The sequence below is a fragment of the Rhyacophila brunnea genome, unplaced genomic scaffold, assembly GCF_057557595.1.
Source record: "Rhyacophila brunnea isolate RB1 unplaced genomic scaffold, BYU_Rbru_1.0 scaffold_16, whole genome shotgun sequence".
Lineage (NCBI taxonomy): Eukaryota > Metazoa > Arthropoda > Insecta > Trichoptera > Rhyacophilidae > Rhyacophila > Rhyacophila brunnea.
Window position 1 is genome coordinate 28,670,734 of NW_028232816.1, and position 27,072 is coordinate 28,697,805.

Below are 27,072 nucleotides of genomic sequence, written 5' to 3' on the forward strand. Positions count from 1 at the left end.
GGACCTGTAAAGGTCGAAAATGTAGATTATCTTTGAAAGCTAAGTATGGACAAGCTGTACCTTCGTCAATGTATAATATTAAATACCTCCTATGTCAGTGTTGGCGAACCTACGGCACGCGAAAATATATATACCCATAATAATAATGAATGACAGATCGTATTGTATAAAAAATAGCAGGCGAATACTCTTCATGTATAAGCATTACGTTTAAATGTAAATATATGAGTAGCTTAGTATCAAAGTGAGACAAACGCCACTTCCCACTAAATTCATGTTTTAATTGATTATGGTAGTGCAAGTGATGCTCTTTTGAAAAGTATCCCTGCCCTTTCAATTTTAGAAAATGGATTGTTGGGCCTACAGTAGTTTCAAGACTTTGGAAAAAGTTTACTCTTAACTCTTATGTAAACAAAAAACAACAGCGGGCGAACCCCAATATAAATTTATTTCCCAAAATATTGGCTTTAGTTTAAATTTGTCAAGAGTGCTGTGCACATCCGATGCATTATATATGTACACTATTTAAGGGCTTTATTTATGGAAAGCTCACCTAATCCACCTTTTGAACCTATTGATTCTATAATTTGCCTATGCGTTACGAGAAAATAATTTGTACTAAAATTAATGGCGAATGGACATCTACCAGATTCTTTAGTTATACCATGCGAATGTAATTCTAACTGCCATACATTACCATGCAGTTGTTACAAATCGGCTTTGGCATGACATGCATATTTAACATATATAACATAGTATATTAAGTATATTATAACCAATGGAAAAAATCTTTTTTGAAAAAAGTAAGCCACCCCGGCCGGGATCGAACCGTGCATCTCCACGGGTAAACGCCCCAAACGTCGCATTTATCCAATATGCTACGGCGTGACATACTAATTGCGACAAATTTTAACTATTGGTCATTTTTAATACCTACTCATAAGCGATTTCGAAGAGCGCAGATGCAGATCGAACCCTGCATCTCCACGGGTAAACGCCCCAAACGTCGCATTTATCCAATATGCTACGGCGTGACATACTAATTGCGACAAATTTTAACTATTGGTCATTTTTAATACCTACTCATAAGCGACTTCGAAGAGCGCAGATGCAGGGTTCGATTTCCGGACTTTTTTCAAAAAAGATTTTTTCTATTGGTTATAATATACTCTCTCAGAAAGTGTTTTTCTAAATTATATATGTTCAATAATCAGAATGATAATATATTCTTAAATCTTGTGAATTATTCGTTTGAATAAAAGAAATAGTTAACATGCATATTTCATTTTGAAAATGTGTAAGTAGTATAAAGAACTGAAGCAGTTTAAACATTTGCTCGTTTGTGTATGTTGTTGTTGCTTTTTTCATAATTGTGTACTTAGTGTAGTTATCATTGTTTCATTTACTCACCTACCTATACATGCAACCTACACTGTTTCTGGGTTAACATTTTGCTTAAACTAATGTCACATTTATAGATGTGGTATAAAAAACCAAATTGAGTGATTACATACACATCTACTAAATTAGGCAATCGAATCCAAGAATGAACCCAAGAATCGATAATTTTGAACACATTGTACTACCGACTATTTTCATTTTTCCAGAGGGGACGAACCGTCCTGCGACCGTGCTGATGGCATGGTAAAAATTGACGCATTTCAAATCAATCCGTGCTTCGGTCTTACTTTTATTGAAGAACTCAGAACAATTGACCACTAATATTTCCTGGCAACACCGATATTATATAATATCTTTGTGACCCCTGGAACCTATATCAATTGTCAGAATGCGTTCCGCATATGAGTCGTATAGTATCAAAAGTAGATCTGTCATCATTTCGAGAAAATTACGAAAAACGTTTTGTTGGGTTTTTTAGTGTTATAATAGCATGAAATATGTTTCTACTTTTGTTTCCAAAGTATTAAACAGTTCTAATTCTGATACCAAGCCCTATTTTCCATTACAATTTTATACCACACAGATATGATTTTGATTCGAATATTCGATATAGTCGTAAATTATGGTCAGAAGAACAATAATTTGGCATACTTAGTTAAATTTCGATATATTTGCGAGAATTCTACTTTTCATACTATACGACTAATATTATGTATACGAAAGGTCTATGAGAGCCTTGATTTGCATAGGACTAATAACTACGGTGCATGATTTTGGATATTCTCACATATTATTATGATGTATTATCCGTCTGCCATCGACTTCAAAATAACGTTTTCAAACTGGGATTTTCGGAGAAGACCTGGGGCCTTATGTTGTAACTTGCGAGTTGAACTCGCCCGGTCGACATGACGTCATATGACATCATTGTGACGTACTACCGGAGTGATAATAGCATTCGAGAAATTAACGCTACTCAAATACTGGCGTTATTCATTGTCGCCATACACAAATAGGTGTTTCAGCATAATAATATCTATGGTGAGCCGTGTGCTTGGGCAGCTCGCCTCGATGCGTGTATTGAGGTTACGTTACAATTACGTCATGTCGTCGGGTGACTTCATGTCACAAGTTATGACATAAGGCCCCTGTGCGCATTTCAGGCCTAAATTTTTGGAAAATGTAGAATAGCTATATTTAAGATATTATTGCTTCCTCGTATTTATCTAGAAATTCTGCTGTAGGGAATTTATCTTATCATTTAATACACTTGTTTCAAACACAATAAACAGTTATAATAACTCTGTGACACTACAATTATTAGGGTACTTATTTTTTTATTAAGAATGTTTTTGTTTTGATAATAATATAACAGAATAATTTTATTCATGATAGACATTTGCAGTGCAATATTACTGGGTGCTTATTAATTGTATATCTACACAAGAACTTAGTTGTGATTTAGTATTCATCGTGTATAGATCCGCTCTAATATTAAGACAATATGTTGAAGTATTTTAAGTTTTTAATTTTGTTTACACTCGTACATCATGTCGGTAAGTAAATCATTTTGGATATTGTATTATAAATTAGTTATTTATTGTAAAATGTATTTAATACCGACTCGAAAAGCAAAGAACCTGCTGTCACCAGATAATTTTTTAACATTTCTGTATTTTTCTTTCTATATTCAGGGGAGCGTTATTACAGACGTTAATAAATTGATTAAAATTAGCGAAAATCGCAATGATTTTATCCATATTTGTAATACGCAATACGGTTATTAGTTGCAAAAAAAAATGAAACACTAAAATCAATAGAAATTAAAATTAAGGGCATTAAAAGACAATCAAAATGTATTGTCTACAATTTTATTATTATTTGTCACCTAGATTGAAAAAAAATACATGTCGCTGTTTTCATTTCGACTGTGTTTGGGGAAAAGGGCGTAACCCTCGATTTTTCGAAAAGTGCTTTTATTAGATATTAACAATGTATACAATTAAGTACACGTTCTGTAAAATGGAAGTAAGCCACAAATGCCGAATTATTATCTAAATTCAGGTTTTAATTGAGCTTTAATTAAGTTTTGATTTAAGGAAAAAAGCATTTACCCTCAATTTTAATGATTTTTCTGTAATAATTTCTTTAATTATTATTAGATCGAAAAGATATTACACCAAATCATCAATCATCTTGCACCCAATGTATGTGCCTATTTTTTTTATATTGAACCAAAATCATTCAAAAAACGTTTTTTGCCTCTCCTGTAAAATTTGTTCTGTGAGGGTTACGCCCTTTTTCCTAAACACAGTCGATTGTAATAGATTTTTTACGGATTTGTATATTGTCTACATAATTATGTTGGTGTTCTAAAATAGGACATTTCCTCCTTTTATAGACCATAATGATGACTCTTATGCCGGGTCCACATTGGCAACATGTCGCGCGACAACCTCGTTAAATTTTACGATAATTATCATACTTATCGTAAAATTTAACGAGGTTGTCGCGTGACATGTTGCCAATGTGGACCCGGCATTAGATTTAAAAAGAGCTGTTAAAATATTTTCCCAATATTTATCAAAATCGTTTGAGGTAGGTACCTACTACTTAAATGTATCAAACGAAATAATAGAAATTAACATCAATAGACCTAATAGATATCCAGTGATACGTTTAGTAATTTTGAGGCCCGACACACCCCCTGATTTTGAGGCCCCATACAATAAAAAATACCAATAATTTACCCAATGAATCCTTTTTTATTTTGTATAAATTTTAATTACAGACATGGTTTAATTGAATTTAATTAAATTCATATTTTACAATTCACAATACCTAGATCAGGGCTTTAAATGAACCAGAGCGCACCGGAACGCCGTTCCGGTTCATGGAATTCCCAAAATTATCGCTCCGTCTCGTGGAAAAATTTTACCCTCAGAGCTATTTCTACCTCTATTTTTATAAAATACACAATATACAATTAGATAATATCGAGCACTCCGGTTTCGCTGACCTAGATACCTACATGCAGCAGTATACCCACGAATTTAATGATTTGGGTAATATTTTACTCTCAATTTGCGATAAATACGCCTGTTTTTGATTGTCATAAATAAGTTGACCGTTTTATGACCAATTTGAACCATTTGGAGATCCCCTTTTAGATTTTCTGACGAATTGGATGCGTCATTTTCAATGACATATTAATGTTATTGGTCATTTTAAACAAAGAAAATTGTCGATGCTAATACGAAACCGACTACCGTAGCTACCTAGTATTATATTTTATTTAATTAAATAGTAATAAAATAACAGAATATTAATAAATGTATTATTGTTCTAATAATAAAATTTGACGTTGTAATGAAGTATTTTGTTTAGTCTCACAAGTTCAAAAGTTTATCAACAATTATTTTATTCGTAATCGACACATTAATAATAACATTATAATGATGTAAATAAGTGTTTTGCTAATGCTATATACCTAAAAAATAATTAAAGTAACTAAACTAACATAAATCCCGTACGAGACCTTATAAATCTCTTCTGAGATCTCCCAGATTTAAATAATTAAAGAATTGATTATCAATGATTATTTAGGTAATCATATTCAATATAACTATTTTATTAAATTATAATATTGATTATATAGAATTATGTCTTTAATAAGTTCTCACCTAAAAAGTACCTACTCAAATAACTAGGGACTGAGATCAGTGGAGGGAGCTAGGGGAGGCCTTCATCCAGCAATGGATCCACCACGACTGATGATGATAATGATTTCTATCTCAGGGCAACCTTTTTTGCATACACTCGGCCACACCTGTAAACCACATGTGAACTCTGCCATTCTTGGTGGTGTTGGCTTGTGTGTCTTTGATAATTACCTTGGGAATCGAGGGCATCCGTTGTTTGTTCTCCCAAGGTGCAGAACTAACCTGCCATTAGTGATGCCAATTGGGAGGGCAACAACCATGTTTAATGAAATCGCTTCAGATATTGATGTATTCCACTTACGTGAGGTGAATTTAGGTAGACGTTGTTTTATAAGTTTTTAAGATAGGGTCTATCAATAGTTCACTCTGTGTGCTTCCATCTGCTTTTATTTTTGTTGCTTTATTTTATTTGTTATTTTATTACTAATTGTATTATTAAGTCACATATATTTGTATTTTAAAAATTGTTATCACTTATTTTATGTCATGTCGTGAACGCTTTGAATTTGTAATTTGTTATGTTCGTTATATGTAAAATAAATAAATTTGATTTGATTTGACACCTCTCGCGCCAATCCTCGGTCTAATCGTCCTGAAATCTTGACTGATAATAGAATTATAATAATCGAGGGGTCTAATTACAAAAAGCGACAAGTCCACAATTCGATATTTGCGGGAAACGTTTTTATGTTTCAAGCTTCAATTATTTGTTTTAATGTAAGATTATTTTTTCCGTTGTATTCTATGTCGAAATCAGAACCAAATGGTAATTTGTTTCAGCCGATAAACTCTTTAATGTAATAAATATAGGCAAAATAAAATTGGAAGTAGCGCTAATTGTAGCTCACTTTTTAATTTATTCCGCATAAGGCACATATTTCCGTGGCACTTTCATGAGTTTACCAGATGCTACAGCATGGGAGACGCCATTTACAATATTGAACGTTCCCTCATTGGTTGATTTAAATACGCGCGAAATCAACCAAGCTTTAAATAATAATATGAAACACGGACTTGGCGCTTTTTGTAATAAATCGAGACTTAAATTATTTTTTTCGTAGGGTTTTGTCGCGTTTTGGAATTTATAGATCATTGCGTATTGTGTAAAGATATACAAAGAATACGTGCGTATTTTTTTCTCGATTTTGACCAAATGTGGATTTATCGCTTTTTGGAATTAGACGCCTCAATTATAATATAAATTAAATCAGTGCTCGAAATGGAAAAGTTTACGAACCGGAGCGCTCGACAGTTTTCTGAAGAACAATACATAGTTATCATAGTTAGAAGACATAGTTATCAAATTTTATGTGTATTTCATAAAAATAAGTTTGTTAGATTTTCTATTATATGGCCTATCTAGCTCAGACGGTCAATTTTTTCTTCCACGAGACGGAGCGATAATTTTACCCGAACTTAATTTTTCACGAACAGGAACGGCGCTCCGGTGCGCTCCGGTCCATTTCGAGCCCTGAATAAAATATATATTTTCAAATTCCTATATAGTTCATCCATTCAAGATGTTTTTTCAGTGTCCGATGATTGCAATCGCACTAGCAATGATAACACCGAGAGAGCATTACAAAGGAAATTGCTATGCAACTACGACAAGAATCAAAGGCCTGTCAGAGAGCACAAATCCTGCGTGAATGTCACCATGAAAATGCACCTGAGAACAATCGAATCGTCTTATGATGTATGTATTAATATGTATAGAAGAAAATAACTTTCATTTTGATAATAGAAAAGACATATCAATTTTGCCAAAGTCTACTGACTGCTGTGTTGCCAAGTGAAAATTTAAAATTTCAGTAGATTTTGACAAAAAATTCAGTAGATTCCATAAAATATCAGTAGATTTTGGAAAAAAACTGATTAATGAGACCTTTTTTCAGATAATTTTTTTTAATAATATATAGATAATTTTTTAGACAAAAATTCCTATCAGCAAAGTCAAATAATTCCGTTTTTACACCTCAAGTAATTAATATCTCCTTTATTAAAGCGTCAATTACATTGAGCTACTTTACGAGCTGCTTGTTGACGAATTTACAACCTGCCTGTAAAGTCGCCCAGTGTCATCATCGAACAAGCTAACAAGCAGATTGTAAACAATCTATCAAGAAAAGTTGAAAGCCGGTCAACTTTACACGCTACACGCCGGCGTGTGGGTCTACTGCGTCTGCGCAGTAGAGCGTAGAGTAGCGACCTCCCGGTTAAAAACGAACTACGTTCTGTCAAAATAGTCGCTAGCTTGTTGGCTTCTCAGCGAATGGAAAGTTTTGTGTGTCATCATCACAATCGCAGTAGCTGAATCGCCCGCTTTTAAATTCGCCAACAAACAGCTTCTAAAGTAAGTAGCTCAATGTAATTGACGCATTAGACAGAAATCCGTATCGATAAAGTCAAATAATTCCATTTTTACAGAACCAAAGATAATTAACGTCTCCTTTTTTTCTTTTTTTTAGACAAAAATTTCCTATCGACAAAATCAGAAATATCAGTAGATTTCTTGAATTTCGAAAGAAAATCAATAATTCAGTATATTGGCAAAAAATATCAGTAGATCTACTCAAATTTCAGTAGACATGGCAACACTGACTGACTGGTTAAAAAAATGTCCATCCAGAACTCATGTTGCCATTGTTGACATTGTCTTCATTTTTCCACACATCTTTGTTTTCCATACAATCGGCTTTATTTTTTAGAAAAAAAAACTGTTCGAAATCCAATCGTGAGTTTTTTTAGCTTTCTTCCATATATTATTTTTCGCCATCAAAAATCCACTTTTGTGAGTTTTTTGAAATTTTGCGTCCCGATTGTTGTCAAATAATGATCCGGCACGATTCCACTGACATTTAAATAATTATTATAACTCTTTCGTGTGTCAGCGGTTACATATATAATGTACGTATTAAATTTCGCAGTATCACAGTTCAACGTGAGCTGTCGTACCGAAAAGAGACAAGCGTATACTGTATATCGGCATTAACATACAAAAATGACGCGTTGTATGTGGCGCATTGCATAAAGTATTGTTCAAATTTTAATAGATTAAGAATATTAATTTAATATTGATTGATAATACACATAATACTGTCGTTATTATCAGATATTTGACAAGTATGACTTGATACTTACGAGCAACCACTTGCTAATACTTTTGAATCATTTAGAATTTTATATAAGTACCTACCTACATAAATATATACTTACGATATGATTGTATTTCTAATTTACTTCCCTACCTACCATTGGACCATTGCTCTAATATAGTTAGTTGTTATAACTACACTTATGTTTTATGTTAATCAATTCCGAATAAAATTGCGACGCAGGCGCAGGTGATATTTTTGGTGTACTACCTATATTGCGAGAGGAAATAATAATATTTTATAATAAAATTCTAATATATTGCCGCCATGATTGAAAACGCGGGTCACTACATTTTAGGGACGCATACCTACTTATTATACGGCGCCCACGATGGTCGAGCGGTAACTGTCGGCTTATAATGTCGTGGGCCCTGGGTTCGACTCCCGGGTCTGGCAAATTCACATGCTGTTGTTTAATGTGTGTCTGGGCCCAGAGTAAGTATGGGTCGAAGAGGTTGAGCAAGTGGCAACTTCCATTATTCGTATAAACAGTTAATATAGGCTGATGTGATCCTCTTAAGTTCAAACGTGGTGATATTTTATTCAATTTGACGCCCAAATCAATCGGGTCATGTCATGACCGTCATGAGATTTCGACGAAGAAAAAATAATATTCCATTCAATTCAATATTTTCTATTTTTTTCGTTCCTGTGTCGAGTTGGGAGGCCCAGACCAGAGGACTCCTTTCTGCGCGTACCATGGGTGTACATCCATGGGTACACCATGTATATAGATACACCCATCTGGCTCAGAAGAAAGTTTTTCTTCAACATTAATTACAATGTTTTTTTTATCTTTTCAGCGGTCCTCAATTGACTTCTTTGAGATTGGTTCATGGGTTGAACTGGTAAGTAAAACATCTGTTTTAATCCGTCTACCTACATGCGGTTGATGTACCTACATAATAACAAAATCTAGCTAGATCTTCGACTGTGCCACTAACTCCCGGGTGCATTTCCCATACGATGCTATGAATTTTACCAAATTTATAGGTAGTTAGAGCTGTTACCATTCATAAATTTATTCTGGTTGATAAAAACAAAAATATTGTACTTACATAATGTATTTTGTTCAGTTTGACTGGCATTCAATGTCCGTGATAATTATGTTTGCAATCCAAAAAGCATGGCGTGCTATATTTACCCCGGGGCATGGTCATGGCCCCCACATCCTGAAGCGGGCCCCCAGGCTAGTATCTTTGGTGGGCCCTCTTACCTATTGTACTACCTATTGTATTTTTTCTATAATTCATAATTTTAATTAATAGTATACAGTACAGTTGTTAATATGAACAGTCGATGATCGAATATCCAACAATCAATATCGCATTACCGTTCACTAGTATGGAATTAGTAGAAAGAGCCTTTTCTTCATGTTTTTTAAAAAAATGAGTATCGAAACAAATTGGACGCAGGTGTAGATTTAAGGTTATATCTCTCATCTTTTGAACCAATTTTCAAAGAATTATGTTCTTCAAAACAAGCACAAGGATCTCATTAAATTTATTTTGTTTATATTTTCGTAAAATTTGTTTAAAAATTGATACCTTGATAACAATGTATTATAATCTTAAGCAACACTTTCATAACTATTATTTTCGATAATAAACAGAAAATTTCGGTAATAAAAATATTTGTAAATACAATTTCATTAATATTATTATATTTAAAACAAAAATTTCGCCTGTAGCGCTGCTGTAAATTTGTAAAAATGAAAGTGTGAATTGTCTCGTTTCCATCAGAAGAATCTTTACATTTACCGTGTTTAATTAATTTATATTAAATAATTAATTAATTAATTAATAATGAAAAATAAATAATTAACATATATTTTCTATTAAGTTTATTAAAAAAAAAACATTGTGATATGTAAAGTTCAAATGTCTCATTTTTATCAGAAAAATAAAATCTTTGGTATTCTTTTTTAAACTTAAATAAATTGAGTTCAGGGAAATATAGTCACCCTATAAAATATATAATGCAAATAGAATAACAAATTTCTCGAAATACAATCATTTTTACGAAGTTTAGTGGTACAATTAAGCGTGATGTACTACCGAGTGGTACGCGAGCCAAAAAAGGTTGGGAAACGCTGCTCTAGAGTATCATTTTCCAAATGGTGATTGAGGTAAAATTATAGATATTCAGTGTATTTTAGCGATTTTTTGTGTTTTTAATAAATCCACTTGAATTAGTTGTGACAAGTATCGACACACAATAATCGAAAATTTCATCACACAACCACGTATTTTATTTTTTTGCTATTAAAGTAAATTTGCGATAAATATGTTTATCTCACTTATCTGGCGACTCGCCACGTCGGGCCCCCAGGCTAGAGCCCTATCAGCCCCCCTTTGTGGGGGCCATAGGTAATGGTTTTGAGAGCATGGCGACAAGTCGTCAGTGTCCTAACCTGCCGAGCCGCCAAGACGCGGGGCGGGCATCTTGTCAATTAATATCGAATCAGCCAAAACTATTCAGTGTTTTTTTTTTCAATCAGAATCATAATTGAATTTAACAATAAAATCCGTGAAAATTATTAGTAAAAATATTGTTTTTTTGACGAGACAGATTAGATATTTTTTTGCACTTTTGATATTTTTATCTTGATAAAGTGGATGGTCTTGGTCCAAAATGGAGAAAACTACTAACTGCTGTATGTATGGCTAAATTATTAATCTTATTTTTGCAGACATGGAAAGACGAATATTTAAATTGGATACCTTATCAGTATGAGGGAATAGAAGAAATAACCCTTCATAGTTCCACTCTTTGGTTGCCTGATATTGCAGTATGGAATTCGTGAGTATTAAAAAATAATATATTCTCCGACTTAAAATAACAGAATCACAGAAAACAAAATAATATGTAAACATCTCAGTTATATACTTATCTTCAAAAGAATCGTGAGATTATTTCGATGACTTTGTGAATTATTGGAATTCAATGGTAAATAGTGAGTTATAAAAAGTTTGTCAGGTGTGGGGTTCGAACCCACGCTCCCAATTGGGAACCAGAGCTTAAATCTGGCGCCTTAGACCGCTCGGCCAACCTGACACTAGATTTGGCGGGAAAATTGAACATATTTAAATTTGCACACGAATTATAGGATGGCAATCATATAAAGCCACGTTCACATATAAATTATAAAATATTGTAATTTAATAAACAACACATAATATCCGTTAAATGATGATGAACGATGCACAGGTAAAAATATAAATGGGCGTGGTCCAATTTTTTTAAAACTTTATTGACAAATTCCTTTCGTGAAATTATTCAAAATAATAATTACTAAAAAAATACAGCATACTATTATATTATTCGGTGGACAAGATAAAGTAAATTACCATGTTCGCCCTTAAGCGGAGCATACTATGGGACTCTACAGGGTGGAGATTATGTTATTATATATCTTTACGAAGGAATGGTTGTCAGCTGTTCTTCGCAAAAGTATTTTCACAATAATATTTATAAATATTAAAAACATAATATGTAGTGGAATATACCATTAGACCACCCTCTTGGGTGCGTGTTAAATCTGTGTATTTTTGTTTTTGTTGAATTTTTAAAGAATATTAGGTTGTCAAATATACAAAGTATGTAAGTTTAAAATTAAGTTTTGAACTCGTATAATATTGCACAATTTATCAATTACCTATTATTGTTACATTAAAATATAACAATGTTTTCTTTTCTTTTTTAGTGATAGAACAGACATGCTGCGTATTGACAAACCATGTAATGTTTTAAGTTCAGGAGTGGTTACATGTGTTGAACAAATGAAAAACGCTGCGATGTGTTCAAAAGATTACCGAAAATGGCCGTACGACCAGCAGAATTGTTCAATAGTATACGGCACATGGCTGTCTTATTGTGAACAAGTTGATTTATCTGTGGGCCCGGTAATGTTGTTTATTGATTTAATATTACCAGTATTTTAAAATAAGATATTTACCGTTCGGACGTTCTTTGAGCCATTAATAATAACGTATTTATATTTTTCATCATTGAAATAATATTTGTTGATTGGTACATTATATTTAGGTGTATAAAAACATACATCATTTGAAAACATCTCACATTGTATTTGCAATGTTTGCCTTAAGCGAATACATAAAATTAATCTTTATTTACCGACTTCACGTTCCAAAACCTAACAACTAGTCTATTCATATAATATCTAATTTCTCACTCAAACACATATTATACGCGTGCCGAATGATTTTCCACTTCAACTTATGGCTAGTTTTTGTTCAGGCTTGGCACAAAGCCTATTGATATGGGCCCCCAAATGTGGTTAGATTGTAGAGACCCATTAGTATATTAGTAAAATAGTAATTAATAAGGCCATATTGCGAGGAAATTTAGATTTGGATTTTTAACATACTTTAGGATTACCCACGAAATTATTTTCAATAACTACTTACCTTCTGTGTAGGCCCATATGATCCTATCAGGATCGGACATGGTCGAGACTTACCAGCCATAATCTGTATTGAAACCTACGATCTGACGATACCTTTTTAAATTTTCAGACTCGTACAGAAGAATTTATGCCGAGCAAATATTGGAGACTTTTGTCAATACAAGCAAATGCAAGTCGTTATAATAGGTCACGACCAAGTTTGAGGTATTCATTTCTTCTAAAACGGAGTGCAGCCACAACAATTGTTGAATATATAACGCCCATTTTTGGTAACTATATTGATGTATTTTCTTATGAGAAATTCATAACAATTGCTAATAAGTTTTCATCATAGAGTTATTAAGTAAAAAGAGGGGCAAGGAAGAGGCTTACTCATACAACTCAATGAAGCAGGCCAACAATAACCGACAACTTACGAGAAATAGCGACGCGATAAAAAAAAATGCAGGGCATCACGGAGGATTTACTTTGGTTATTATAACGTACCCATATAATATAATTTTAACGTGAAAATTTTGCCGCAAATTTATTAATTACCAGCCTACCTCACCATACTTGCCCGCTTCACCATACTTTCATATAACCTGCCGCCCCTAGTCACAAATAAATGTTTGTTGACAATTTTGTTGACCATAATATTATTATGAAATGTTTTCAAAAGATCTCTCAGAATGTGTAGCTTTTAGTAGTATAGTTTTCTCATAGGTGATAATGCACATATTTAAAACATATCATATTATTTAGATTCTTTAACTGGGTTACTAAAACTCAATTAATTGAAAATACTAATAATCATGTTTCTAATGTTTTTAAATTAAGTATATAGAATAATAAATGTTAAATTATTTAAATTGACTTCTGCCGTGGATGTCTCAGATTACAAGCAACAGAGGACGGCAATAACCAGACCATTAGAAAGCAAATTTAATGATTTATTATAATAATACAAATATACTGCATTGCTTTTTTAGCTTTGCTGGTAATGACTTTTGGATCATTGTGCTTGAGCATTCTTTCGGTAGAAAGGATTTTGTTGATGCTTCTCAACACGTATCTGCATATGCACTATATCCACACGATTTCATACGTAGCTCCAGCTGTAGGAGAAGACGTTCCTGATGCAGGTAAAATTACATTATCTATTTATGTTATTAAACAAATAACACAATTACATATTATTAACATAAAAACGACAGCTTAAATCAACTCTAAGTAATTTGAAGAATTACGTATTTTTTAAACAAAAGGAATAATAAAAAATGGTAATTTCAATAAGTATAAGCCCTTATTAAATGTTTGGCAAAAACGTCGAATTTGACATAATTATGAGTTCATGAATCGGTTTGAATTTTTTCTCATCGTTTAAAATTTAGTACCTTATTAATTTATTTTTTCGGGGTAACGCGATTAATCTCTCTTTTACATTGATACTAAACTTTTCCCTTGCCAAATACTGATACAAAAATCATCTCTATTAAAATTGTCAACCGAGAGGTTACCTATCAGGCTTACAATGTCCTGGATCCTGGGTTCGAATCCTAGATTTAGGGAATTGACATGTTTTTTTCAATGTGTTTTTAGACCCATAGTGTGTACCTAGGTTGAACAAGTGGCTAACATCCATTTCACGTATACCTAAACAAAAAAAATGTTGATACAACCTCCACACTGTTGAGGCCCATATTATGATCATCTAAAAAAGATGCATTAAACGTAAATAAAGTGAATAATAATATTACATATGTATGTTCTTTCACAAAAAACATAATATTGCAGTGTAACATTAATCAATAATAATCTATTGTGACTGCGCCATTATCTTCACAGTGCATGTATGTCACACTGGTATTTGTGAACGTGCGACAGTGAAACAGAGCGAGAGAGCGCTATATTATAATTCTTGTCGGAATCTTTTATAAATTCAATTTGAGGTCTTTTTGAGGTTTATGGTGTAAAAATAATCGGTTTATTTTGTTTATTTAACTATCTTATATTCATATTTTGATACGTTTGGATGTAAAAATGATGTTATATTTAATATTTCAAAAAAATAAATCAGCACGTTACGGTCTAGCTTAAGTATTTATATTTCTCATGTGACATTACAGGGGGTGTAACTCAGTGGTAGAGTGTCTGCTTCGCATGCTGAAAGTCCTGGGTTCAAATCCCAGCTCCTCCAAATACAATTTTTGTTTATTTTTATTAATATATTTTTTTTCTTTTTAGTTTTATATTTCAGAGATGCTCTTTTCATGGCATGCTTTATTTTGATACATGGAATAACAATGAGATGCATAGTAAAAAGAAAGTCACCTGTTCCACAATGGATTATAAGAATCATAGCCTGTATTGATACAAAATCTGGAAGAATAATGTTTCATGAATTTGATCCAGTAAGTACTTTTACATACCTACATATTCTCGGTTAACATTATTTGTTACCAAAATTGTAAATTTAGACCTTTAGAATTTTAGGTACTGTTCGGTTATACGGAATACAGCGGCAAACACATTTTGAAAATACCCGATATAGGTACTGGATTATTTGTTAGGTTAACCCAATGGTTAACCAAACATAACCTAACCCAAACTAACAAAAAATAATCCAGTATTTCGGGTGTTTTCAAAGTGTGTTTGCCGCTGTATTCCGTATAAACGAACAGTACTGAATTTTAGATTAAGGTAAATAAACAGAATATAGAATGTTTCATACAGAAATATTATAGCAGCGGTTTCCAAACTTTATGTTACTACGCCTTCCTTTTAAAAAAATCTAATCTAAACAATAGTCAACAATGTACTAATACAAAAATGAAAAAAAAATAATAATTATAAAAATAAACAAGGTTTTAGTACACCTTATATTATATTAATTTTTAAATTAATTTGTTTTTCATGCGATGAATGTGTTTGTTTACAAGCACACTCAATTTCAATAGTAGTCAATCCAAATTCATCATCGTTCATTGACAAATGGATTCTATCTTGGGCCCCACATCGTGAAGCGGGCCCCCAGGCCAGGATCTTTGGCGGGCCCCCCTACCTGTCGCTGAGGTTAAGGGCAGTGTGGGGCTCTAATGTAGTGTTTCCTAAATTATACATGGGAGTTATCATTTAAGAATATCGATCATTATTTAGGTATCACATTAAATTGTAACGTACAAACACATATTTAATAGCTGTGAAATATAGCAGCGCAATAACCAAAAACTCAGTAAATAGATTTTTGTATGCTTCAATATATCTGGCGCAGAAATCATTTAAAAGTGGAAACATGGCGAGCTTTTTTTTTGTAATTTTGATTTTCAAAGCTCCAATTTTTTATGAATGCCTTCACTTTATGTTTTTAAATCAGTGAATGCATTAGTGGTCTTTGCATTGATTTATTCACTCATTTTTTTTTTTTTTAATTTCAACCAAATAGACATGTTTAACAACAAAATTATCGTTCCTAAACAAATTTGCCTCAAATTTCAACATTACGATTTGACTCGTTTATTTAATTTTTTCATGAAATAGCCAGCGCGGTTCACAATAGAATAGAAGTGAGGTATTATAAAATTAGTCTCCTTATTTTCAGACAGGTTTGCAAACAACCTTTTATATGACTGTTTTAATGTAGTTTATTAGTTTGGCGGCCGTTTTATAAACTATGCATTTGCAAACCTGTGGATACATTAATTGTGGTAAACTTTTCGGGCCTCCCAGTTTGGAAATCGCTGTACTACAGTTTGTTAGAAAATTCCATTCTATTCCAAGCCATTCTATTAGTTGAAAATGCTGAATACATTCTGGTGTATTTACCTACTACAGTCGAGCTTGATTATTACGATCACGGATATAGCGAGATCTTGGATGCTACAAGGAAACATTCGTTGACATTTTAGTTTATGATTTTCTCCATACATTTATTCACTTTTATAATGAGCTCCTTATCAGATATACCGAGCTAAAATATCGTCAAAAATTTTCTTAAAGCTTTTAATGTGTCGATTGTTTAAAAACATTTCGACCCTAAAATAAAATCCTACCGGACAAGATGCCGCCGGGCTCGAATTACGTTTATGACACTAGTTAAGTGTCTAAGTACCTACCTAATTGGTGTTTTCGCTGACAACATTGAAAAAGTATACACACATATAGTTGAAAAAAAATCCAAGGTTTGTGAAATAAGTAGGTACCTATCAGTGTTTATTACAATAAACAACTTCTTTTGTAGTTTATGGAATGCCATGCTTGTTTCGGGAAAAATTCTAATTGTGTATTTTTGTTTGAATTGAGACTTTTTTTGTTACGTGACCGCTCATTTAAAAATATCTATTCTCTGATATAATGAGTAACGCTTATGACGAGCAAATTCAGTCGGTCCCATTTTCCTCGTAATAACCGAGTTCGACTGTAAATTAATTTTTTCAAAAGAAGTGTGTAATCGTCATGCCAATGGCATAGTAAAAGTTAGTATATTTTCAATCTATTTGTGCACTAAACTTGTTTTGACACCATAAATAGTAAAGTTTAAGCTGTTCCTGGAAAAATAAATAAATTAAGTATAACATATCTGATATTTTGTAATCGCTTTGAAAATAAATATAAACATGAGTTATTTTTTCTGTAATGCAGGGCTCGAAATGGAACGGAACGCACCGGAGCGCCGTTCCGGCTCGTGAAATTTGTAAAATTATCGCTCCGTCTCGTGGAAAAAATATGTTGACCATCTGAGCTAGATAGGCCATAGAATAGAAAATCTGACACACTTATTTTTATAAAATACACATACGATTTGATGACTATGTAAATATCTTCAGAAAATTTGTCGAGCGCTCCGGTTCGTAAACTTTTCCATTTAGAGCGCTGCTGTAATGTAAGGTTGGATCCATTAAAAAAATACTAGGAATGCGCCAACCCTCTTCGATTGGTAGATTGCTACTCTTCAAAATCTATAAAGACCAAATATACATACATCTTCCAACAAACATTTGTAAATGTTTGCTGCTAAAGTACCTACCCAACATAATATTGCTAGCTATCAAAAAATTAAATGTCATTTAGATAGTTCACATTGAAAATAATTTTTAATCAAAACAATATTCCATGAGACCCCACAAATATAGTAATAGGTTTCTTAATAGATTTTAAGTGCATACTATTTACATAAAAAAACATATTTTAAATGTTTATATTTTCTCTTCTCCGTTTTACTATGACTAACCCATTCAATTGAAACTTTGAGGGAATATTTCACTGTACTTTGATAGAAATGTATAAGAATATAATATAGTAAATAGGTATTTATTTTTAAATATTGTTAGGTACCTATGCAATATCATCAGTCACATTCACATAAATTTTCACAAACTATTATGATTTTATTTGTGTGCTTTTTTCTATAATCTAAGTGCGGTTAATTGAATTTAATATATTTTTCATAATCAGCACGCACCTTCGCATGGTATGTGAAAGTTTTTATAAGGAACGTACATTTATTCTACTTGAATATAATTATTAGTGACAAGCGAATCTAAGGATGTATAAAAAATATCTAATTTCTTAATAATTATTAGCAATTTTATGCAAGCATCTAAATTTAGAAACGTGCCTCATGTAAAATAAAAGAAAAACATTGTCTTGGGTCATCCTCTAAAGTTTGTACCTAATCCAATCAAGATTTTTTTCAACACTGTAAAGGAAATACATTAATACTATTAATAAAGTCATCCAAATAACCAGAACGTGTTTTAAATCCTTCCAGAGTTTTTTTACGCTTTGTAACATCTTCCCCTGACAATAATATATAACATACACGTATAATTTAATTATAACTATTTTTTCAATTATGCAAATGACAGCAACACTCTTTTCATTTATTTTATTCATATGTCGTCAACTTTAAATAATGATTTTAAAATTGAAACTGTGCTGAAGACCCCAATGTATTTCAGGCTTAACTTTTTTTGGAAAATATATAATTATATAGGTACCTACTTAGGTAGGTATAAGAATATTATGATTCTCATATGGCAGCAAAAATTGCTATAGTGCCCTAGATCTGGAAATGAGTAGGTAGGTATTTTTAACATTCTTTTGATATTTTTTTTTTAATTTAAGGCTGTGGTGACCAGTGGTGGGTTGGAGGATGGCATCCATCTATCCAGTGATGCTCAACAAGATTCGGCAAACGATTGGAAACGATTTACCCTTTTCCTTAATCGGCTATTTTTCATTTTTGTTTTCGTGTTCTATGCATGTATTATAATGAGATATTTATTGTAAAACAAACATTACATCAATCAATAGGTACCTAATGACTTTTGAATATGTTGCCATCTAATATTCTGATTACGGCTTTATATATTGTGTATATACCTACCTGTTATGTATTTTATAGTAATAGTGTCTTAGACATAAAATTTAATTAATTTATACAGATATTGATTTTCATCAAGAATTAATAAATTGTAATATTATTATGAAAATTATAGAAATATTATGGATGAAATAAATGTTTTTATTTTATAGCATTAAGTATTGCATAGCAAGGTTTGTAAAATTTACCATTTACAGCGCTGAATACAATCTACTGTATAAACAAATTACTTATGATGGTTACCATGACGGAATAATATAATTAAGTACCTAAGTGGTTTAGTGATACATCATCTGCTTTGAGGATGTTGGCAGAGATCACTAAACACAAAGGATTTCCAGTTACACACATTTTTATTTATTTTTTAAATCAATGCTTTTCATTCAGCAATGTTTTCGGTGCTTTGCAGAAAATTTAGCATAAAGAAAAAGGACGTAACCCTCAGTTTTTTTCAATATAGTTGTAGTAGTAATAATTTTGTACACGACCAAGTGATGTAATCTACAAATGCAGATTAATTATCTAAATTTAGTTACACAAATTAAAAAAAAGAAGAAAGTGAAGTGGGAAAAACGACTTAACCATCATTTTTGTTGGTTTTTCTTTAACTCAAAAATTAATATCATATTAGGAATATTTAAAAACCAAAATATTAATAATTGTCATGCACTTCACAGTTGTATTTTAACTTTGACCAAAAACCATAACAAAAACGTTTTTGTGCCTCCTGTTAAATTTGATTTGCGTGGATTACGTCCTTTTCCTTTCTACAGTCGATATTATAATATAAGTAAGTAGTTTTTTTGAAAGTTTATCTTTGATGTCAAGTTTTTAGAAGCGTTTTGATTAATCAAAACGCTTTAATATGTAAAATTAACAATACCATGTCTCAAATAAAATTGTATTATGCCTTATTGGTAAACAGTGCATTTGCCTTAATTATTATTGACATTTTTTTGGGCGTGAGTGCCATCTTACAGTCATTATTAAAACTATTTTAATAAAACAAATCATTATTTTGACGATAGTGTAAAAGAATACTTTTTTTTAGAACACAGAGATGGCAGTAGTATTAAATTAATTTTTCTCCATCCGGTGTTCATTTTTTATCTTTCCAAATTAATGATTCCTAGTAATATGAATGAACACTCACATTAGAACTGGAAAACCCGTGGCCTAACCCAGTGGTTCTCAATCTTTATTTTCAACTACTTAAATATTTTATGTGTCAAAAGTTTTATAAATAAGTACCTAGATGGCATTCAAAACATATCTCACTTATTGAACTATGTAGGTATGTATAACAAGAATTTTGCTTTCCTTTATTGTTTGGATAAATTCCTCATGGCAAATTGAGAATATTCATGTAAAATTCATAAAATGCTGATCCTTGGTTGTTATATTAGTATTTGGAAATTGAATGGTAATATATCCAGGAAAATGTCTTGGGGAGGATCCATATTTTTTTTATGATTTTTAAGGCGGCGGTGATAAGAAAATCTAGCAAGTGTCACTGACTTCCATATTTATCCCGTCCATTACTCATAACTTTAAGTCCCTTCAACCGAGGAATATCGAACCTTTTTCAGCTACCTTCCCTATACACTTGACCATGTACTGAACCGAAAAAATAATCGTTATATCGGTTAGGTACATGTTCAAACACGCGCGTTAACATGATCTTACTCCCTACTTCAGTTATCGTTTGTCAACTTATGGTTATGGCCGTATGTTGTAGCTTAACCACTGGGAAATGCCAATAGAAATGGCGTATTTCAAAAAAATACTACCTTATTCTTAGGTCAATAATTATTATAAAATAATCATTATTCATAGGATGTTTATCACATTTGAATGGTCAAAGATATAGCTTATAATCAGTATCTATAGAATTATCTTCAAATGTGGTAATCTTGCCCATTTTTTGAATAATTCTTGTTAAATTTGGGATTAGAGTTTATAAATATAATTTTTTATCGTTAATATTCCACTGTAATAATGTCGACATAAATTTTACTAATGGTTTTATAAATGCGTTTAAAAATTAATAAATCTTAACACCACTGCACATGGACGTATTGAAATATGACTATATTCTAAAACATTAGATCGAGAGGTTTAAAAGAATACTATTTTATGCAATAAAAATACTTTATGCAGTCATCAACTGTTTAAAATAAATATAAAGGATAAGGCTTCAAAATTATATTAATAGATTATCTACATCGTTTAAGAATGTTCATGCTAATGCTTTGAAAATACCATAAAAACTCCATTTTTGATCTTCGTTAAGCATGTGAGCCCTTAAGTGACAAATATATAATTATGATAGACATAACTATTAATCAGGAAGGGGGTAGGCTGTTGAGATCCTACATAAATAGTGCACGCTAAACTTTGTCAGATGTACTTTTGTTGCGTTTCATTGAACTAATAATACAAATTGCAGATGGGAAATTTTTAAAATTCAATCAAACCCTGTCTAACGAAAACATAAAAAATGTTATTCTATGTGGTTACGTGTCAGACATATAATGTCGTGGGTCCCGGGTCTGGAAAATTCACATGGCTAACATCCAGTTCTCGTAAAATTAAAAATCTGTTAATGCAACCTCCACCTTGACCCATATGATTTTCTTAGGATCAGATAACCTACCTTCTTACAGCCACATCCAGAGGGTAAAACACTTTTGTGTTCCCTGCACATCTATTCTACATACAAGGCTGCTATTGAGGGTAATTTTGTATCGAAGTATTAGTACTTATTGTAACAATTAATTTAATAAGTTAGTTGTAATTGTTATAATAAGGGCTGTTTTAACAGCACCTCTTTTGCGTGTACTAAATTTTAAAGTGATATAGACAGTTTTGACTGTTTAGATCAGTGGTTTCCAAACTTTATGTTATTACGCCTCCCTTTTAAAAAAATCTAATCTTGGCGCCTCCCCCCTCCCTTTATTTCATTAAATAATACAGACACCTTCTTAAATAGCCAAAAATGTACTACTTAATACAACAAAGAAAACAAAACTTAATTAAGTATTAAAATAAACAAGATTTTACTAAGTACTTTTATTATATTCATTTTTAAATTAATTTGTTTTTCATGCGATGGATGTGCTTGTTTCTTAGCACAAAGTGCTCTTTTTCTACTAAACGGGGTCGATTTTTGGATTTCATTGCAGCTAATGCAGAAAATCCCGTTTAGCATAAAAATATGATGTTACGAATGGTATAGCAGTACCTACTTTAAATTTAATTAAATTATTTCTTCACTTCGATTCAATTAAAATTGAACTACGGTTTTTGTTTCAATGATTTTCGCATGATAATTCTATCAATTTTTTCCTTTTCAATAGTAGTCAATCCAAATTCATCATCGTTCATTGACAAATGGATTCTATCATGGGCCCCACGCATCCTGAAGCGGGCCCCCAGGCCAAAATATTTGGCGGGCCCACCTACCTAGCGCTGAGGTTAAGGGTAGTGTGGTGCTCTAAAGTAGAGCTTCCTAAATTATATACGGGAGTTATTATTTAAGTACCTATAGCAATCATCATATAGGTATCACATCAAATTGCAACGCACCACTACATATTTAAAATATTTAATAGTTTTGAAACTATTGGATTAAATTTGTGATGTCTGTTATGCCTGGGCCCCAGGCTCTTTATAAACTATGCATTTGCAAACTGCAAACCTGTGACTACATTTGTGTTAAAATTTTCGCGCCTCCCTTTGCAACACTCCGCGCCTCATAGTTTGGAAATCGCTGGTTTAGATGGCTAACTTATTGTAACAATTATAATACTTCGATACAAACATTTATGAAAAGCTACCCTCGATTGCTGCGGATAGCAGTCGTCCGTATAGAATAGATGGACTGATCCTAATAAACATGTTTAATTAAAAATGATTGTAAATAAAACCAACGGTGAGTTTTATTATATTTTATTGCATAATATTAGATACAAATGTATAAATTATATTGTTAAGAAAATCTTTAAATATTATTTCATTGATAAAATGTATTATTACAATAAAAAAATATATTATCGACAAAATAATAAAATGCAATTATTACCATAAAATAAAGTAATCCTATACGATACATGACCATTGGTTATTCAATACTATAAAATAATATTTCATCTGTACACCTGGTGAAGTTTGAAAAGAATTACTAGGTATTTGATAAATATTATTTTAATGAAATACTTAGTACAAACACTATACCATAACAACCTAAGACATATTGGTGTTTATCAGTTATATCGAAATACATAACAGGAAATTATAGTATATAAAAAAAAATATTTTATTACAATTGGATAGTTAATATTATATTTATTATATCTGGATGGATTTGGGTATTGATGTAAAAATCGAAAGATTTTTCTATTCGATAAAAAAAAAAGAAACATTGACTAGGGTGTTATATTGTTTCAAAGCTGTAGAAATATTCAATAAATACCCATAACTTGACAAAAAAAAATATGTCAGATAATACAAAGAAATAAAGGTTTATAAAAATGTTTTTTTTTCTTTAATATATTGGATCTTAGTTTATAAACGACCCTTTTAATTTTTTTTAAAATCCTAGAAAAATCTCTACATTTTGTGGGTAATATGGAATCACCGATTTTTCAATAGATCAATTATTACAATAATATATCATATTTTTGTGAAATGTATATATACAAAATGGCAAATGCTAGTATGTATGCATGTTTTCAAATCTGTTATCAATAATAATTAAAGAAAGAAAAAAAAATACTTTAGAATGAAAAGTATAAGATACATACTTTGAAGCACCAAAAAAGAAACTTTTAATTATTACATTCAATCATTTTTTTTTTTTAATACATTACATTCTGAAAAATCATTTTAATTAATGTAATAGCATTATTGCAAAGCCTAGCAGAATAGCTGGTAATTACCAGTCGTTCTTGCTAGTACTATTAATTGTGTGATGTAAACAATGTATTAGAAAGACTTAAGATCAAAGTAATGAAATGATTTGTTAGTTTTTGAATATATTTCAACCCATATTTCTCTACAACACTAATGTAATCATATACACATAGTCAGGAGTGCGATAAACCAAAGTGAGTTCTAGCTTTCGGTAACACAAGCGCACGGTAATTATCCAGAACTCAGTACAATCTTTTCTTCTTCTGGGGATAGCCTGATGTTACTTTCCTTGCCAGTTCATTTGGTATAAATCAGCATTGTAATATCACTATATCTGATTGGACCATAGATACAGCGATAAATATTTATTTTAATGATGTTAAATATGCAGTTTACAAGTAGGTGTACGCGCGCAACGGCCTGACAAGTGATACATGGTTTTGATTGATGGAAAGATTGAGACAATTCTCTCTTTCGATACAAATACGTCTCGATTACAGAAAATCATATCCTTAAATTATATTGTCAATATACTTAAACCATGCGTCAAATTCGTAGTGATACAGTTTATTAAATGTTGCTAATTATAGTTCAAAATAAAACTTTAAAAAGCTGGAATGCTGTTGATTACTACGACTGAATTCGACAGTTCAAAAATGCTAAGCGACAAATTTTTAATTAAAAATATCCGACACTCGATTAGTTTAGTTTTAAAACCACAAAAAAGATTATGCAAAATTGAAAAACTCAGCGGATATTGCATGGATACTTTGGAAACATAACAATTAAATCACAATTTTATTGTTATAGTCATCAAATTAATGATATCAGTACACACCCAAACATTATCTGAAGATGATAACAATTTAAAACATTTCAAATAAATTATGCACATCACAAGATATTATGAATTTAGTTGAATTTTACTCATATATTTCATATGGTGTAAAATTAGAGCAGTTCATACGCGGCAACTTTAAAAATATAATATTTATTCAGAAACCAAAGAAAATAAGATTCTCTTAAAAAGCCTAATCTAAGATATTGACTTCTAGAAACTACAGAGCAGAACAAATTGATAAAAATTATATTATCTTGATACACATTATTATATATCGTCACTGTTCTGGCAGAAGACACTAATTCGAAAAAAATGACATATTGAGTTAGTTATACCAAAATGTTCCTTATTTCAAACTTTACCGTCTGGAAACCTTCTTAATAAATAAACAAGTCTTTATTTTAAAGTCATCCTTTTTACGATTACTTAATAAACTCACATGATAGACCGTTTTAAACATTTTAACAACTTCAAAGTCAAATTACTCAAAACTAGTATTCTCTGGTTAGTGTGTTCTGCCAGAACAGAGACGATATTATGTATACCAATTTATATAAAAGGCAAAAAGCAAATAAACGAATCCGGTATACACGATGACGTCTTTGAGAAAAAAAACTTTCTTCTATGAACACCGAGTATGTCAGTTAATTTTTTTTATAAATATTGAAGTAACAGAAAAGAATTTAAAACATTGCGAGATTTGGCGGAGTGAAAGAAATAAAACATGACTGCCAAATGACCAATATGTAAGTTAAAGTCATAATTAAAAAAAGTTAACTCATCAAGCAGATATACCCGATCTTATTTGCGTAAAAAAAATAACAGAAATTGTTAGTTTATTGGTTGAAATCAATGACATTAATATGGACGAAGCATCTGGAGAAAAAAATGACACTCACTTTTTTTGACGGGTCTGCCGAATGGCATAATCTGTTCTAACGCCATTACAATAAAGGTGATATTGCTATAAATTCCCGAAACTTTTTGTCGGGCCTGCCGAATGGTTCGGTTCGAACAGGTTCGCTCAAACGAACATTGATACTAGAAACACTGTTCTAACACCGTTACAATAAAGGTGATATTGCTATAAATTCCCAATGCGTGATATCGCATAATGGATATTGCGTGACGTCTACCTATGCACATGCGAATGTCACTATGGGCGAATTTACTTGCTAGCTACTGTACTGAGTGCGTTGTCCATTAATAATGTCATTGGTTGAAATAGATCAATATTACTTTTGAGTGGATATTTGTTTGAATATAATTTTAAGTGAAACAGTTGCACGTTTTTCCAGTAGAGGTAAAATATAAACAAAAATTAATTAAAGAATTTAATATTGACACCATATGCAAAGATATACGGATTATATAATTAGAACTCGGGTCGTGCAATGGCATGAAGTTGATAACAGTGATATACTGCAACCACTCGTAACGGTGCTCATACCGGCATGTCGCTGCTAATTAATGATTCGGTTGTCAGTGTGTGCACTATTTCGAATGGTCGCAGTGTATATATTTTGTGAAGATTCAATAACATTTTGTCGTTGCAACTTGTTGAATCCGTCAGGAAATAATATATTGTTAATGTTTGCTCGATTTCCTTACTGTATGACAATATATCGTGTACTTGATACATTTCTGACAATATAAAGCTATAATAATTGCAAGATTAACATTTGAAGACTGTGATATTTCAAAGCAACGTCACACAATAATTACTCACTATTAATAACCGTAATACAATAAAAATAGTACCACAATCGAGACGCACGGAATTTTTACTTGCGGACATATTGAATTTTGTTACAAAGCAGCCAAATAGGAAGATCGATACAAGACTTATAATCAATGATGGAAAACATTTTATTTGTGACGACCAATTCTTTTTAAAGGGATATAAAGGAAAACGGAAAGAAATATGCATGCCTCACTGCACAGTACTTCATTCTATGGCCAAAAAATATTTTTTGATGCATTCTTAACAGAAAAAAATATTGTGCCTTTAAAAATATAATATGTACATGCATAAAAAAAATTGGGCAACTAAACAATTGAAGATGGAAATATTTGGAGTGGATGCAGAACAATAATGGTCATGAATACTTGCATGATGAAGCTAGAAGGATTTGTCAAAAGCGCTCAATTGTTTAGAACAAGGAATGAACATCATACTCCAAATTGATTCAAATGAAGAATGCATTTATTTTTGTAGGTAGGTAATGGAATTATGATTTTGAAAT

The 27,072-nt window shown here is 31.6% G+C and overlaps 1 protein-coding gene and 2 non-coding genes across 3 annotated transcripts; 2 read left to right on the forward strand and 1 right to left on the reverse strand.

Moving 5' to 3' along the window:
* The first annotated feature begins 2,806 nt into the window (after nucleotides 1–2,806).
* On the forward strand, nucleotides 2,807–19,200 carry LOC147074607 (neuronal acetylcholine receptor subunit alpha-3-like). Its single transcript, XM_085943574.1, has 9 exons — nucleotides 2,807–2,957; nucleotides 6,656–6,819; nucleotides 9,082–9,126; nucleotides 10,971–11,080; nucleotides 11,985–12,183; nucleotides 12,817–12,976; nucleotides 13,679–13,831; nucleotides 14,934–15,100; nucleotides 18,813–19,200. The coding sequence occupies exons 1-9, from the start codon at nucleotides 2,906–2,908 to the stop codon at nucleotides 18,975–18,977; spliced, it is 1,215 nt and encodes a 404-aa protein (XP_085799700.1). The 5' UTR covers nucleotides 2,807–2,905; the 3' UTR covers nucleotides 18,978–19,200.
* TRNAL-UAA (transfer RNA leucine (anticodon UAA)) lies at nucleotides 11,252–11,335 on the reverse strand. The gene has a single exon. It is a non-coding gene; the product is annotated as a tRNA-Leu (tRNA).
* On the forward strand, nucleotides 14,815–14,886 carry TRNAA-CGC (transfer RNA alanine (anticodon CGC)). Its single transcript has one exon. It is a non-coding gene; the product is annotated as a tRNA-Ala (tRNA).
* Nucleotides 19,201–27,072: the final 7,872 nt, after the last annotated feature.

What these genes read in the sequence shown, in the direction of transcription:
- LOC147074607 (XM_085943574.1), top strand. Translation starts at nt 2,906, where the DNA reads ATGTTGAAGTATTTTAAGTTTTTAATTTTGTTTACACTCGTACATCAT. An exon ending in TTGATTTATCTGTGGGCCCG is followed by an intron (nt 12,184 to 12,816) that starts GTAATGTTGTTT and finishes TTAAATTTTCAG; the next exon opens with ACTCGTACAGAAGAATTTAT. An exon ending in ATATATAACGCCCATTTTTG is followed by an intron (nt 12,977 to 13,678) that starts GTAACTATATTG and finishes TTGCTTTTTTAG; the next exon opens with CTTTGCTGGTAATGACTTTT.